Raw genomic sequence first — 17,345 nt, 5'->3', positions numbered from 1 at the left:
CAACCTAGCTGCTACCCCGGGCAAATGCCCCTAACTTTTTACTTACCCCTCGGTGAAAATTCAGGGATCGGAGTTCACATCTACCGGGTCTTCTGTAATCTTAGAATGAGACCAGGGTGGTGGCACATGCGCAGATGGAGCAATTCCCCAGTTCGGGGCAACTGTGCATGCTCCGAAATTGCCGGAAATTGTCGAATCACCGGAAGAAGACATAAAGAAACGGAAGATGGCTGACTCCGATCCCTGAATCTGCACAGAGGGGTAAGTAAAATGTTAGGGGCATTTGCCTGGGGTAGCAGCTAGGCTGGAGGGGAGGAGGGATTGGGGGTCTATGTGGGGTAGGGGGTAGGATTTTTTTAAATAAAGGGGTTTGTTTCTCCTTTAACTGACATTTGTGATTGCTAGACTTGATGTGCTCAGAATGCCATCCATATGAATTCCATCCATAAAAGTAACTTGTACTTGATCCAAACTAAAATATCATTAATCCTTATTGGAACCATTATTTAATTTTTACATTATTTTCAAGTAGACGTAAAGGAACAGTAACATCAAAAAATGAAAGTGTTTTAAAGTAATAAAAATATAATGCAACGTTGCTCTTCACTGGTAAAACTGCTGTGTTTGCTTCAGGAAAACTACTATTGTTTATATAAATATGCTGCTGTGTACAATGGGGCAGCCATTCAAAGGAGAAAATGTTCAGGTTACACAGTAGATAGTAGATAAGCTCTGTTGAACATAATGGTGTTATCTGTTATCCACTATTTAACCTGTGCCATATAGCCTTTCTTCAATTTCCCCCATTGCTACACAGCAGCTTGTTTATATGAACTATAGTAGTGTTTATGAAGCAAACTGATCCGTTTTACCAGTGCAGGGCAAAGGTAAATTATAGTTTCATTACTTTAAGACACTTTAATTTTTTGATGTTACTGTTCCTTTAAGGTTTGAAGATCCAAATTACTGAAAGATCCATTTTCTGGAAGACCCCAAATCTCAAGCGTTCTGGATAACAGATCCAATACCTGTCATCTTCTATATACATACATATGAACTTCTCTGTACTTGGGAAAATAATATGCATTTTTCCCTCGCCGGTGGTAAATTTTAGGGATGCACCGAATCCACTATTTGGGATTCCCTTCATGAAAGATTCTGCCGAATACAGAACCGAATCTGAATTTGCATATGCATATTGGCAAACTGCAAATTATTGTCAGGAAAGGGAAAAGTGGAAAAAAAAATTTTTGTTTCCTTGTTTTGTGACAAAAAGTCATGTGATTTCCCTTCATGCCCCTAATTTACATATGCAAATTAGGGTTCAGTTTGGCCATTCATGAGGATTCAGCCGAATCCCGAACTGAATCCTGGAATCAGTGCTTCCCTAGTATTTTTATGATGATGCACATTGACACCAAGGCAGTTTGCATTTCATTTACCAAACTGGCACAACTTTAATGCTAAGGATTGACACATCAGGAGCAAATAGCTTCATACACGCATTTTATGGAGCAATGACACTGGAATATGAAAATGATACCCTTTTGCACTGTTATATAAATGAGCATAAATGTAGTTATCTCAAGTGACGCACAGAAAGAAAACATGAAAAAGAACAGTTAAGGAATTTCCATATAAGCTCTACAGCAATGAGAATAAGTGCAGCCAACAAAGCTTTCCTATGACCTACAGCCAGATTGCGCTGATTATGTTTAGAAACTGTTTTAAATGCACACCCTCTGGCAGTCCTTTTTTTTAACTTTAAAAATGAAAGTGAACAGATGGAAAGGGCACAAGCATCGTCACTGCTGGTCGGGTGGAGATTTCTTCTTGTGCATTCTTGGACAGACTAGGACGATGCCAGTTAATTTAATACAAACCCGAAGTGCATTTTTAAAGGCAAACAATTATGCCCATTTTTAATTTGTTAGCATTGAATGAATAGTGGCAAGGGTGGGGTTCATTCTGGAGAAGATTATGCTTGAGTTAGATGAGAAGCTAAGTGTCAGTGGGAGGCATTCCTACTTGTAAGATATGATATTGTATTGTATTGTATTGTTGTATGGCAGTTGCCTGGAATTGTGTGTGTGTGTGCCTGCTGAGCAAAGCAATGCTGTATAGTTTTATTGAACAAAAGCTTACCCAAGCTGTGTGTGCATTTCCTTTTTCTGCCACCATAATATGTAGCAGGATGTTAATGATTGATTATTGTTTTTGGGCAAAAATGGCAGAACTCACTCATGTTTTTTTCTTTTCCTCATCCTCTTTTGCAAAAAAAAATTGTCTATTTTTCTTCAGGCTGTTTTTTTGCAAAGAATTAAAAGGTTGCACATGGAAAAAATTGTGTTTTCAGCTATTTTTTATTGTTAATAATTCATTCTATGACTCCAAAGCAAGTGACATTGTCTTTAAAACAATATTTGTGTTTGCTGTCTGATTAATTTTTTAGCTTGTTTGAATTCAGAGAACTACATTGTTGCACACAAAGGTACGGGTTCCTACTGCAGGAATTTTGGGCCCTTCATAAATAATTTTGTTTTGTAAATTATTAAAGGCCAGGAGAAGAATGTAAAACCTCCCCGTTAGGAAATTAATGTTACTTTTCCAGCAAGGATTCATAAGAAGTTATTAATGTATACTGGTAACTTGCCCTGTTTGTCTCAAACACACTGGGGTTATACCTTTGTCGGCAATGAGGGGTATAAAGGCTGTATTTATAGTGCCATATAGTGTATGTACTGTATAGTTGTGAATCTATAGCTACCCCAAAGATGTGTTAAGAACACATGCAGACACAAAACATAAAATGATTCCTCTTTATTATAGGATATTACTTTGTATAACATCCTCATTCCTCAGTAAATTATCTATATTGCCCATTAAGATGTTCTCTATTGCAAACAGCATAAATCACATATAACGATTACAATCCTGCGCTGTAAAAAACATTTATTTGCCCTTTTTTCCTTGAATATGTAGGAGGGTGTTAAACATTTCAGGACTTGGATTTTATTATCTCACTAGTGACCCGGAGTTAATTGATGTCTCTGCCTTTTGTATAAAAGCTTTGCTATTCCATTTTGTAAAAACTAACTTCACTGGCAAAGTTCACTTAGCGGAGCGAGAAGAGAACTGCTGGGGATGTTATATGTGCTTTCCGAAGAAATTAATTGGTAAAGCAGAACAAGGAACGGGCAGTTTGATCACATTCATAAAGCGACTGGAAGCTTTGAACATTGCAGCATTCATTCTGTGGCTCAAGAACAAATATATATATATATAGATAGATAGATAGATATAGATATATATAGAACTCCTGCCCCCCACTCATGCACATTTTGCATCTTCTATCCTTGCAATCATGACCAGGGACGTGGGTCTGGGTCGGTGACAAGGGTTGTGTCGTCAGTATGACACTGGATATTTTCATTAACAGGAAAATTGGGAACTGCAGTTTAGAAACAATGAATTGACCCAGCAGGTCATGGCAAGGCTGTGAATGTGAGTTATCCAATGACAAGACATATGAAATGTTTCTATCTGTGGATCAGTAATGGCCAATAGCATAGGGCTCATTTATGACTGCAAGTGCAATTGCACCATGCAGCTTTTCTCCACATTTCGAGAGTAATAGTGACCTCAAAGTGGCCAAGCACCTGACTTAATTGCAGCCGATTCGTTAAATCGTGCATTAGCATGTTGGCTTCAACATGAATTGATATAAACAAAAAGAAAATGCCGGCTCCAATCTCTTCTGGACTAATTTTTTTATATACATAGAGCAAAACCACTTTTGAACTTGTGGGTATAATCCCCATTAATTGCTTAAATAATTAAATAATTATATCGATATGAACCACTGGGTAATCCTTACCAAGCGGAAATATCTGACCTGGGTGTCCATACCCCAGGCCCGTCACTCGAATTACTTTAGGTAGTAGAAAACAGCCAAAGAGCTTTTCACTCACCGAGTTAGCCGGATGGCCCGGGTGCCGTGCCCCGAACCCGCAGCTTAGGCAAAATCAATCTTCAAAATAAATCTGCACGCACTCCTGCAACCATGGCCATGGAGGTTAAAAATGTAACTTTATTCCATATTAGTTAAAAGGTATGCGTCCTAACGCGTTTCGTATCAACAGATACGTAGTCATAGGCACAGACTTGTGCCTATGATTACGTATCTGTTGATACGAAACGCGTTAGGACGCATACCTTTTAACTAATATGGAATAAAGTTACATTTTTAACCTCCATGGCCATGGTTGCAGGAGTGCGTGCAGATTTATTTTGAAGATTCAACATGAATTGGACATACTTGCTTTGAATATCTTTAGGTGCAAATGCCAAGCCACGTGGGACAAATGGGCATGAGCCAGAGATATTAGTGTGTGTTGGCCACCATATTTGCTAGCTGGATCTTCTCAATGAATACCAAAGTCAATGAGCAGCCAATGTTTAAATAATATAATAACCAATCAGCAATTAATCTTGACATTGGATAAATCAGCTACAAGTTACAAAATGAAAGATCTGATTGGTTGCTACAAGTGACTGAATGTTTCATTTGAATTAGTAAATTAGCCATGATTGACTCTGGCCTAAGTCAGGGTTTATATTAAAAGCAGCTTAAACATTTGAATACAAACACTTGTTATGCAGTGTTGCAATATGTGGTTTTGTTGGTCACCCTCCAGTGATTCAAATCACTTACCTCCTCCCCCGGGCTGGCATTTGGCTTCTTTAAAAATGCAGCAGTGGGTGGTGTTTACAGCAGAGTGTGCACTCACCAACTCTACTCTGTTACAAGGAATACCATGCACTTATTTAAGATACAGAAACTGGGAACATTTCCTCAAGGAAAAGAGGGGAGGCCTAGGGTAGGAGGTAGATGACTAGAATTACTGTGGGTGCCTATTTTGGAACATCCCAGCCATTAGTGCCAGGTTTTTACACTTTCCTATATATTGTAGCTACATAAAATTATTACACAAAACAACATTTTGGACACGTTTTATAAAAAAAAAAAAAAAACAGGGCTAACCGACACTCAAAGGAATCCACATGGCTAGAAAAAAGTATGTAAAACATTATATTTATTCGTAGAAATGAAAAATTACAAATCTACATGGGCCCTACTAATTTCGTACCCTAAGGACGTTTAACATGACTAAGTGCCCTTAGGGTACAAAACGCGTAGGGCCCATGGAGGTGTGTAATTTTTAATTTCTACTAATGCATATCATTTTTTACTTAATATTTTCTGTCCCTGTGGATTCCTTTGAGTGTTGGTCAGCCCTGTTTTATTCTACTTGCACATACTGGTTTGCCGCTCCCTGAAGCTGAGGGTCTGGTGCATCTGGACCACTGAGTGTACTTGGTAAGCTATTTATATTGATATTCTGGAGCACCTTTTCTTTTTCTGTACACATTTTAATAAAAAACCCATGGTGGCTGGGTCCCAGTACTGAATTGTGTGAGTACATAACAACATTTTATGAGAACTTCATAACTGATAGTGTTTATTGTGTTTGCAAGCACACAGTTTAAAGAGAGCAGTGCTACCCCAAGTCCTCTCCGTGGAACCTTCAGTTGGGGATGCTTCTCTGTACAGGTACATGATATCCATAATCCAGAAACCCATTATCCAGAAAGCTCCTAATTACAGAAACGTCTCCTATTATTTTATCCAAATAATTTTCACTGTAATAATAAGATAGTACCTTGTACTTGATCCAAACTAAGATATAATTATTCCTTATTGGACTAAAAACCAGCCTATTGGGTTTATTTAATGTTTACATGATTTTCTATTAGACTTAAGGTACGAAGATCCAAATTATGGAAAGATCCATCATCTGGAAAACCCCAGGTCCCGAGCATTCTGGATAACGGGTCCCATACCTGTACTAATATCACAGTTTGGTCCTTTATACTGTATATGACTATGAAGAGAAGAATGCACTTATACATTGCCAGCAAAGATTTGTATAATTCTGGACTTTTTGCCCTTCAAAGTTTTGCCCCGCCTAATCAAAATGTATTTCCATGGAGGTAAACAGGCCTTGCTAAATGTTATATCACTTAAAATAACCATGTGCAGGTACTGTATGTTCCACTACCCCTTTGGTTAATCATATTTTGTGATATGTGACACATTCACCCCTACTGGCATAATCTAATCTGTCTTTGCTTGGGCCCTAGGCATTTGAACTTTCTATTACTGCTCCAATGATTGCTCAGCCCTTAGCTCACGCTAACTGTGCTATTACTTGATTACTTCCAGGCCCATTCTCTTCTTTAGCCTCTGTTATTTTTCAATCAATTATAGCAGTCAGGGCTTGCAGTTCATGTCTCAGACTCACAGCAGCAAATGAAATTGCCTTGAAAGGACAAACCTGGGAATTCATTTAACATTTCCACTCAGAGGGGCACAGGGTCTGGAGGCCAGGAGGGCACATTGTGCATGATGGAGGCTGCAGTACAATTTTTATATAGAAATAGCTTACTTCAACTTGACCCTGTAATCCAAGAATTGCTTTCCATAGTCAGTATCCAACTTTAAGGGGCAGATTCATTAATTCATTAGTTAAAAATACTTCGAAATTCGACCCTCGAATTGAAATCCTTCGACTTCGAATATCGAAGTCGAAGGATTTAGCGCTAATCCTGCGATCGATCGATCGAAGGATTTTTCGTTCGATCGAACGATTAAATCCTTCGAATCGAACGATTCGAACGATTTTAATCCAACGATCGAAGGAAAATCCTTCGATCAAAAAAAGGTTAGCAAACCAATGGGGACCTTCCCCATAGGCTAACATTGACTTCGGTAGGTTTTACCTGCCGAAGTAGGGGGTCGAAGTTTTTTTTAAAGGGAAAGTACTTCGACTATCGAATGGTCGAATAGTCGAATGATTTTTCGTTCGATTCGTTCGATTTCGTTCGAATTCGAACGAATTTAACCAATTCGATGGTCGAAGTACCCAAAAAATACTTCGAAATTCGAAGTATTTTTCATTCGAATCCTTCACTCGAGCTTAGTGAATCGGCCCCTTAGTCACATTAATTTTGTTTCATTTCAAATAATGAAAATCCACATTTCATTGAGTAGTTGGTACTTCCACGTGCAACTGCCTCGCCCCTAAAGAACTGCACGGTAACACAATTTACCCCTAGTAAATTGTGTGTGAGGTACGGTACACTGTATTTAGTGGGTGCCAGCAGTTCTGGAATTCTGGGGAAAAAATACGACATTGTTGGCAAAAACATGGTGATTTTAGCACTTTGTGCTTTAATTAATACACAAGCTCAAAGTTTTTTTAAAAAAAACATTTTCATTGCTTTTGCCATTGGTCTATATGTCCCTGGGTAGCATGAAATCAATTAATACAGGTATAGAATCTATTATCCAGAATGCTTGGGACCTTGGGTTTTCTGGATAAGGGATCTTTCCATAATTTGTAGGGATGCCCCATACCCTGCTTTTCAGGGTTTGACCGAATCCCTAAATACATGGTTATGGATTCGAACAAATACCGAAATGATTATGAACCCTTTTTCTGTGCTAGAAATTCCAGCGCACAGGCAGAAATACTCGATGCAAAATACATAAACAAATGATAAATACAAATACATACAAAGTCCAGTTACATTAAAGTGGCAAAAAGATAAGGGAAAACGTTTAAAGGGGTTGTTCACCTTTGAGTTAACCTTTGGTATGATAGTGATATTTTGTAACAATTTGCAATTGGTTTTTATTTTTGGTTTAGGTTATTTAGCTTTTTATTCAGCAGATCTCCAGTTTGCAATTTCAGCTATCTGGTTGCTAGGGTCCAAATTACCCTAGCAACCATGCATTGATTTGAAAAAGATACATGGTGTATGAATAAGAGAGGGCTAAATAGAAAGATGAGTAATAAAAAGTAGCCTTAAAGCAGCCTAAAAGTGACCCCCATATGAAAACTGGAAAGAGTCATAAGTAGGAAGCAAATAATTCATAAACTCTAAAAAATAAAGACCAAATCGAAAAGTTGCTCATTCTGTAACATACTAAAAGTTAATTCCAAGGTGAATCACCCCTTTAATATTCTGCTTTTGTGCATACATATTTTTCTGTAGGTGTATGGTCTAACTTGTGTGCACAAGTGCACAGTTTAGAGGGAACATTAAGTTCTGTGTCAGTTATTTCATTTTCTGTGAACAGTGCCTCTTTAGTACCTCTTCTCTTGGACTCTTCTGCAATAAGAGAGACTTTTTATAGGACCAGTAATGTTTATGGAAATGTTGCTTGCGTGTGAAAAGCCGGATTGTGAGGTGCAGGGCGTGTATGCCATCTTTTACATGACTCCACTGAACTTATATTTATGTAACGTGTGTGTGTGTTTAAATAGCTGATTTTAACAGATTTATTTTCCCCTGGACTGTCAATGAAGGCACAGACTGTTACAGAAATAGAGAGGTTACAAAAAGCTTCTTAAAGATGGAGACGTTTTTCTTTCCTGGTGCATTTCATGCACTGAACCTTTATGTTTGTATATGTGTGTACACAAGTGTGTGTGTGTGTGTTTGCCATTCCATTTCACCACTGGAAACTGTAATGTATTCAGCCTTACAAGCCCTAGGTCATAACATCACCTTGTGTGTTTTATTTTTTGTTACATTCTTAATGAGACATTTTTAGTTAATTCTAAATGATGTAGTTTGTTGAGCTAACACCTGGTTTGATTGACATTTGTGGAGTTAGAAAAGATATTTTTAAAACCATTTTAGGGCAAATTAGGCCCATCTGACCAGCTAAGGGACTCATTGTTTCAGAATCCCAGTTTTAATAGTCGTGGGTTCCATTTATCGAAAATTAAATAAGGAATTCTGTAAGATTCCTATTCATTTGATCTTTGATTGATTTGTGATTGACTTGGTCAAATTAACTTATTAATAGTCAGTGGCATAACTGCTGATTGCTGGATCAACAGTGTGGGACCAGTACCCATTTACACCACACAGATACATTACAAACACCACATTCACAAATGCAGGGCCATATTTCAAGATGCTGCACCCCTAGGCCCCCACTGCTCGCACCTTACAGTTTACTCACCGTTTATAACTGATGACATCAGAACTCACCGTTTATTAAGATATAATTTACAAGAAATTCATAGCTTTTGTGTATTTTATATATATATATATATATATATATATATATATATATATATATATATATATATATATATATATATATATATATAGATATAGATATATATATATAATATATTGTATGCCAGATGAAGAGGCAATATTTATTTTTATAATAATTCTTTGCATTGAATGTTTGATTACTACAAATACAGGGTTTTTTTACCTTCTCTTCGTTTAGTTGTAGGTATGGGATCTTTATTCCACAAGGCTCCATACTGGCAATGCTGTTCCTCACAGTGTGTTTTTTATTAAAACAATACTTCATTGTTGCCTGATTCAGTGTTCCAGTGTAATAATTGGAAAATGTCTTGTAACTGATCCTTACTCACTAATTGCTACTTAATATAGATGGAAAAAGGTAGGTTAGTAGATAACAGCATGTGTTATTTTGTCATTAAACAGGAGAAGTATTTTTTCATGTGTTTAAAGATGATGCCATACGTCTAGAAGGCCATATGTTTAACAAAGTTTCTGTACTTAGTAGATATAACTAACTGGGACAGATCTGGGTCAGCACAGAAGATGACGTCTCTGTAGATATTAAAGGAACATTATAAATTTCAAACAAGGATGACTATATATGTCATGACAATGTGTGTGTGTGTGTGTGTGTGTGTGTGTGTGTGTGTGTGTGTGTGTATATATATATATATATATATATATATATATATATATACATACATACTGGATAGGTGCACTCAGAAATCAATGGAATATATATACTGGATAGGTGCACTCAGAAAACAATGGAAATGCCTAGGTGCTGGAACATATATCAAAATCTATAGAGCAAAGAAATCTGCACTCATAGGTCTTTTGTGAAGAAAAAAATGGGTTTATTCAACGTTTCGGCTCTTAGACTCGAGCCGTCATCAGCCACCAGCACCAGCTAAGCATATATATATATATACACTGTATATATATATATATATATATATATATATATATATATATATATATATATATATATATATATATATATATATTCAATATGCTTAGCTTGTGCACTCTTAAAAATCCACAGCTGCCTGGGTGCTGGTCAACACATTAGTATGCAGTGAACAAAGAAGCCGCACTCCAAGGACTTCATTTTGAAAAATAAAGGTGAAGTTTTATTCTCAACGTTTCGGCTCCTTAACTGGGGCCGTCTTCAGGAGAGTGAAGACGGCCCCAGTTAAGGAGGACCAGTAGGTCCTTCCAGCAGGCACAAGGGCACCCATTCCAATTACAAGAAAGGAAGTTCTATATTAATATGGGAAAGCTGATGTTTTTTTGCAGCGAGAGCTGTGAAGTTGTGGAATTCTCTCCCAGTTGTACTGGCAGATGCATTAAATAGCTTCCATGAAGATTGGGGGCTTTAAAGAAGTGAGAAAATACAAAGTTACTGAAATTATATTTTTGCACAAAGTTTATCCAGGAACTGGTCCAATTGCCGTCTTGGAGTCCGTAAAGAATGTTTCCCCCAAATTGTTTTTTTTTCTACATCTTCCTCTAGATCAGCTAGGAGTTAGGCAGGTTTCACTTCAGTTTCATTCAAAAAGGTTGAACTTTATGGTGATGGGTCTTACTCTTTTTTTTTAACCTTATCTGCTGTGTTACTATGTAGAGTTTATTGCATGGTCTGATATATATTTATGCATAATGATCTATTCCTCTTAGGGGTTTCTTCTCCCTTGTAAACAATTCTAACGTGGTCAGCCTTTCTCGTAACTTTCACGCTGGGGGGGGGGCAGAATGGTGCCTGGCCAGAAGGGCACCTATCATTATGAAAATTGCTTACCCCACTGAAGCTGCAGGCTGACAAATCCTGCACTCTGGAGTACTGCAGCAGTCTATATCAGTTACCTGTTCCTGGTGGAGGTTCCATAATGGGGCCCTCTCATATGCACATTCAATAGGACAAAGTGAAGCCCAGTGTTTGCAATCATGTCACCCGAATTTTATGTTACATGCATATTGCCCAAGATGCCCCTTGGGCTCCAGGACTAATCACTTTGCACATGCATGTGCCCTAGCATTGCTGTCCACACCAGGAATATGCACCGCCAACCCCACCCCCAGTACTCACCGTGACATAATATTTCTTCAACCAGAGTGTTGCAAAAACACATTTATAGTGATAGAACATAGAAAACTGGTTTAATAAAAATAGACCGCAATTAAAAAAAAAAAAAAAAAAAAAAAAAAGAACATTATTTCTTAGGTGCAATATGTAACATCCCTGACCTTATAAGAGGAAACATTATTGTTGGTAAGGTATGAAGAGGAAATGCAGAAGAAACACTGGAATAAAAAGGAATATCTTGAGAAATGGTATGTCTTTTTGATGGTGGAAGCAATATGCACACAAGTAGCTGACTCAATAACGGTACATACATTTGATTGCTATTGCATGGGAATGACTCTTCTCTTAGGGAAAGTGCATTTCTGACAGTTTCTATTGTGTTGCCTGCTAGTGTACCTTATAATTACTTGTACTCTTTGCAAGAATGTTATTTTATCAGCATGCAGCAAGGTAGTTTGATCTGAGCAGGTACTAAATTATGCATCAGTCCCGTTTGCTCTATGAACTATCAATTTTTAATGGAATGGGGTAATGTTAATTCTTTTATGTTATATGCTGTGATTTTTTTTTTTTTTTTAACCGTGTGCTTAAATCAGCTGCTTAAAGGAAACATTACACAGAGCTGCAGGTGAAGTTCTGTATATGAGATCCTGTTTAACCTAAATAAACCTAAAAAGGGGCATAGCTTAACCCAAACTGGGTAGAGTTCCAAATGTATCAAGGGCATGGTTGAGAGTAACTGGACATGGCCATGATAGATAAATATGGGGAATTTTGGAGGTAATGTGCTTTATAGCTGCTATGTACAGCTTTCTCCACTATAGTTATGGGACCTATCATCCAGAATGCTCTGCACCTAGTTTTCAGGATAAGGGATCTTAACACAATTTGGATCTCCATACCGTAAATCTAAAATAATAAAAATTTTAAATCTAAAAAAATAAATTTTTTAAATAAATTTATAATTAAATAAACCCAAAAGAATTGTTTTGCCACCAATAAGGATTAATAATATATTATATTTGGATCAAGCACAAGGTACTGTTTCTTTATTACAGAGAATCTGAATTATTTGATTAACATGGGAGACTACTTTCCTGTAATTCTGAACTTTCTGGATAATGAGTGTCTGGATGAGGGATCCCATACCACATACCTGTATAAGTTTTCATAGATATGCTGATGCCAAATAATTTGCCCATGGCAAATACCAGTGAAAGCCTCATCTGCCGAATAGGTCTGCTGTAAATGACAGAATATGCAGCATCTCTTTGTAAGGAATACAGAATACAAACTGCCACACCATGAACTCATGATAATAGCCTAATATCACTTTTATTGAAGTCGTTTTCTTTGTTGCACACCTTTTGTTAAAAGTCAAGGAACAGCCCTTATATTTAACACCATTCTTATTTTACTACAGAATCTCCATGACAACAACCTCCTCTCAAATTCCAATGCATGATGTCAACTTAAACGACGCCTTTGAGAATTTTGCTTTGGATTTCTCCAGAGAGAAGAAATTGCTTGAAGGTCTTGACTATGTAACTGGTAAGAATATCAAAAAGTTCATGTCTAGGCACTTTCTCAGTTCATGCTGCCTACGACTCCCAGCATCCCCTGACAGCCTGCTTGCACATTTTAAAAGTATATACTTTTTGATATATATATGTTTTATATTATTTATTAATATAGTGTTTGCAGCAGTCCGGGTTATGCTTATGCTAAGTGACAAAATGTATAATCCCAACTATAAAGTTGGGAGGAAGAAAAATACAGTTCTGGGTCTGTTTTTTAATGGTTTGGACTTGGGGCCCCTGGTTCTAGTGAATGCAATGATGTCCATGGTCAAATAGATGTTAGTAGGAAATCTATTGCTAAGATGGATGTTTAATTCTGACCCAGCTGCACATTTGTGGGCTGAATTAGAACTGGCAAGTGCGAGCAAGGCCCAACATCAGTGTCCAAATACTTTTATGGTCTAGTGGCTGAATGGAAACAAGTTTCACCAGTGACATGCCAACATTTAGCAGAAAGTCTTTCCAACTCTTAATCTTCTACACCTCTCATCTTCTTTGCCCCTTTCCCTTCTCCCCCCCTCTTATTTTCACTGCTACTTTCTTTTCTTCCTTTTCCAGATCTGCTTTTTACTTCCACATCAATTCAATCTTTCTTCACTTCTCATCTTATCACTTATTCTAATCTACTCCTTTACTGCCTCCACTCGTTTTCTTCATCCCATCCCACTTCTTTTTTTCTTTTACTTTCTTTTGTACTGTAGATCCACCAGGGCCAGAACTAGGGGTAGGCAGCAGAAACTGGGGCACAATTGGGGGAGTCAGCACAATTCCAATGGGGGATGTGCGTTAGTAAGCAAGTGGTGGGGGGAAGTCTGGTGCGGCACTAGGCCATTATAGTATTGCCTTAGGAGCCTTTAGCTCTGGATCCCACCATTCACTTTCCTCCTCCTCCTCTCTCCCTTATGCCTCCTGCTATCTTCTGTCCTACTCTACCATTCCCTGGCTCCCTTGCTTCTTCTCTCCCCTTTCACAAATGGTCTTCCTTCTACCCTCCTTTCCATTTCCCCATCTCTTTTCTCTTTACTACCAATTTCTATTCTTCTACACAATCCCACTTCCTATTGTAAGAAAGAACATTATTTTTGCAGTGTGTGTACAAGTATGGGATCCATTATCCAGAATTGTGTCATCCGGAAAGCTTCAAATTAGGGGATGGCTGTCATAGACTCCATTTCAATCAAATAATTCACATTTTTAAAAACAATTTTCCTTTTTCCTTTGTAGTAATAAAACAGTACCTTGTACTTTATCCAAGCCTAGATATAATTAATCCTTATTGGAGGCAAAACACCCCCCACAGGTCCCAAGCATTGTAGATAACAGTCCCCAAACCTGAACATGTACAAATAAGATGGGTTGCATTTTTTTTTGAACCACTATGCAACTACTTGATTGCCAGACTGTCATTTTTCATAGTGTCCGATTTAAATATTTTTTCACTTTCTATTGATTTGCTTTTTTCTTTAAGCATAAGTCACTGACTTGTACTTGATGTTAACCAAGCTAGCATGTATCCCTAATAAATAAACAAACATTTTTTAAAGGTCTTTCATTATCCTTTAAGCTAGGTGCTCCACAGACCCTTTATCCAGAAAACCCAAGGAGAATAGATCCCATAAATGTATTTTTATCAATATGGGTTTGTAGCAACTAAGATGCCAAACCGTTTCTTAAAAATCCATCAGAACTGTGTGTAATTTATTGCAGTGCACTGGAGCCAGTTAAGATGAGGCATGAAGCGTTGCTTTCTCTGCTTTAGATGGATATTTTCTATCTCCGCAGCTCCCAACCCTCCATCTATCAGAGAGGAGCTGTGCACTGCATCCCATGACACCATAACAGTCCACTGGATGTCGGATGATGAATTCAGTGTGGGCTCCTATGAGCTTCAATACACCATTTATACTGGACAAGCCAACTTCATCAGTAAGTCTTTATCTACAGTTGTCTGCAATATTAGCGGGTGTTATTTTGTTAATCATGCTGAACCTCTCTGTACTGTGACACACAAATATTACAATACACAGTGTAAAGGCATAAGCAGATTTAGCTACATGGAGATAATTAAAAACATAAATATATCAAATGTTGGTAAATACATAGTAGAATAATTAAATGCAGAACTGCAGGCATTTTGCAGTAGTAATCAGTTTAAGAGAATATTGCCATTTCTTTGCCAAGTGTTTGTCAGAATAAAATGAGCTATGGTCTTCATTCATTTAAAGATACAATCAGAAGCCTTTGCAAATAACTGCAGTTCTGGTGTATATCACGTTGTTGGATTTCTTGTACTCTTTGAATTTGTTTTTGATAATCATTTGGCAGAAGTGGCAGGTTATTGTGTTAGGCCATTCATTATGCCTGGAGCCTGTGCACAAAAGAGTGAACATTTTAAGACCTTTAATTTACAGAACAGACACATCAGACTGATATTGTGGCCCACTCCTAATCCGAGGCCCCAAGAGAGTTTTCAGTCTGTAAGTTAAATGTGGCCCACCCCCTTTTACACTGTAGATAAACTGGGGTTTCACTTTATCAGTACTTTTTAGGGTTCTGGGTAATTAATTAATGAATCAAATATAAATGTAAATAATGAAGGAGGAAAGAGAATTGTCTACCCTCTTATGCCCAATTGTGGTTAGTCTCAAACTCCTTCACCCACTCTTTGGTGCTCTATAATGCTGTCTATCTTTTTTGGTTTAGTGAACCAATTATTCACTATATTATATGTTCTGGGAACAGATTATATTAAAATAATGATGTCATCTAAATAGGTTAGTGAATCTATGGAATGTCTGGGGGGGTGTCTTAAAATCTCTTGGAGGGCCTCATCTGGAACTTAGGCCTCCAGTTGGACATTTCTGCTACATAACATTCACTGCTTCATGCCTGAAATACAGTCTTTACCTGGATGATGCTGAGTGTGATCTTCTTACTGAAGAATCCTGACTTTGACCTTATAATGTCTTTGTTAGATTCTGTGTATTGTCCTTGAAACATTGGCCTTCTGTGTGGCTCAAAACTAAATATAGGTTGTAACCTAAACAGGTCAGAAACTGATTGTGGAAGAAACCCACAGTTTACCGGAACCTGCAGATGGTGTCCCCAATAAGATACTGTTGTACACATTGCTCTCTCTGTCCACTGGGGTATTTTAGAGCTGTATTGGCTGCTAAAGAGAAGGAGTTTGCTCCCTAAAGCCTAACTTCTGAAATGGGGTCCTTTAAGCAATCTAACTTAAACCAGATGTTCTTACCTCACTAACTGTGTGGGCACAATGGGTCCATCTGTTTGAGATCACTGACAGGACCCAATAACTGTGGTTTCAGAAAGGTGTGCTTGGCTGCATGGAAGAGACTTCTTTCCTCTGTCTTTCCATACAGCTCTGAAATCCCAAGATTGCAGTGACAGCATTGTACAAAGTAGTATGCTATTAGAGACTTTGCCTATATATTCAGCTAACCTTTGGGCCACCGGCACAGCAGCTCTTAAGAGAGTTTCAGTATAAAACAGCTAATATTATTTACATGGCACAAAAAACATGGTTTTTGACAGAAGTCTTAAAAAAGATTAATAGTTTATTTTATGCCACAGACACTGAAATCAATCATATCCCTGCTATATCCGAAGAACCATAATTAAGTATCCTGATACAATGACCTGCCCATCTACCCATGTTTGTGTTGATTAATAAATGTTCTTACCAATCCTTCATGCTTACACAGCCATCTGCATTCTGTTTCATAGACCCATAGACTGATAAAGTGATAGTACAGGTATGGGACTTGTTATCCAGAATGCTCAGGACCTGGGGTGTTCAGATAATGGATCTTTCTGTAATTTGGATCTTCATACATTTGGTCTACTAGAAAATCATGTAAACATTAAATAAACTCAATAGGCTGGTTTTGCTTCCAATAAGGATTATTAATATTTTAGCTGGGATCAAGCACAAGGGTACTATTACAGAGAAAAGGGAAATAATTTAAAAAAATTTTGGATTATTTGGATAAAATAGAGTCTATGGGAGATGGCCTTTCCATAATTCTGAGCTTTCAAGATAGGTTTCTAGATAACTGATCCCATACCTATAAAACATTTACACAACAGTGTGCAAAGGGTGCATATATATATATATATATATATATATATATATATATATATATATATATATATATATATGGTTAGTATCCAAACCCATCCAGTGTCCATCTCTTTGTGTCCAGCTGATGACTTTTATAGAATATCTACAAAACAAGGGAGGCACAGGGAAAGCCTGGGACACAGAACAAAATAGAATGAGGTAGGAGGTAAGTGACTGGAATGACTGGAGGTGCCAAACAAATTCGCTTCCTTTGATTATACCTTCCAGTTATCTTTTATGTGAAAAAAGCATACAACATCCCCACAATTGTTACTGGGTAGATGCAAATAAGCCTAGTGTTTATAAATGACCCCTGGACTCTTAATGGAGCTGCAATAAAGCCAACACACTCAAA

The 17,345-nt window shown here is 37.5% G+C and overlaps 1 protein-coding gene across 4 annotated transcripts in view; it reads left to right on the top strand.

Moving 5' to 3' along the window:
* mid2.L (midline 2 L homeolog) overlaps window positions 1-17,345 on the top strand; it is a 191,309-nt gene that overhangs the window by 52,279 nt on the left and 121,685 nt on the right. For all 4 annotated transcript variants that reach the window (XM_041571881.1, XM_041571880.1, NM_001190884.1 and 1 more), the window contains 2 exon segments: window positions 12,690-12,817; window positions 14,629-14,772. In XM_041571881.1, the coding sequence (XP_041427815.1) occupies window positions 12,690-12,817; window positions 14,629-14,772 (272 nt within the window).

The sequence above is a fragment of the Xenopus laevis genome, chromosome 8L, assembly GCF_017654675.1.
Source record: "Xenopus laevis strain J_2021 chromosome 8L, Xenopus_laevis_v10.1, whole genome shotgun sequence".
NCBI classification, from domain to species: Eukaryota; Metazoa; Chordata; class Amphibia; order Anura; family Pipidae; genus Xenopus; species Xenopus laevis.
Note: the sequence above shows the minus strand (reverse complement) of the source record. Positions and strands in the feature narration are given on the sequence as shown.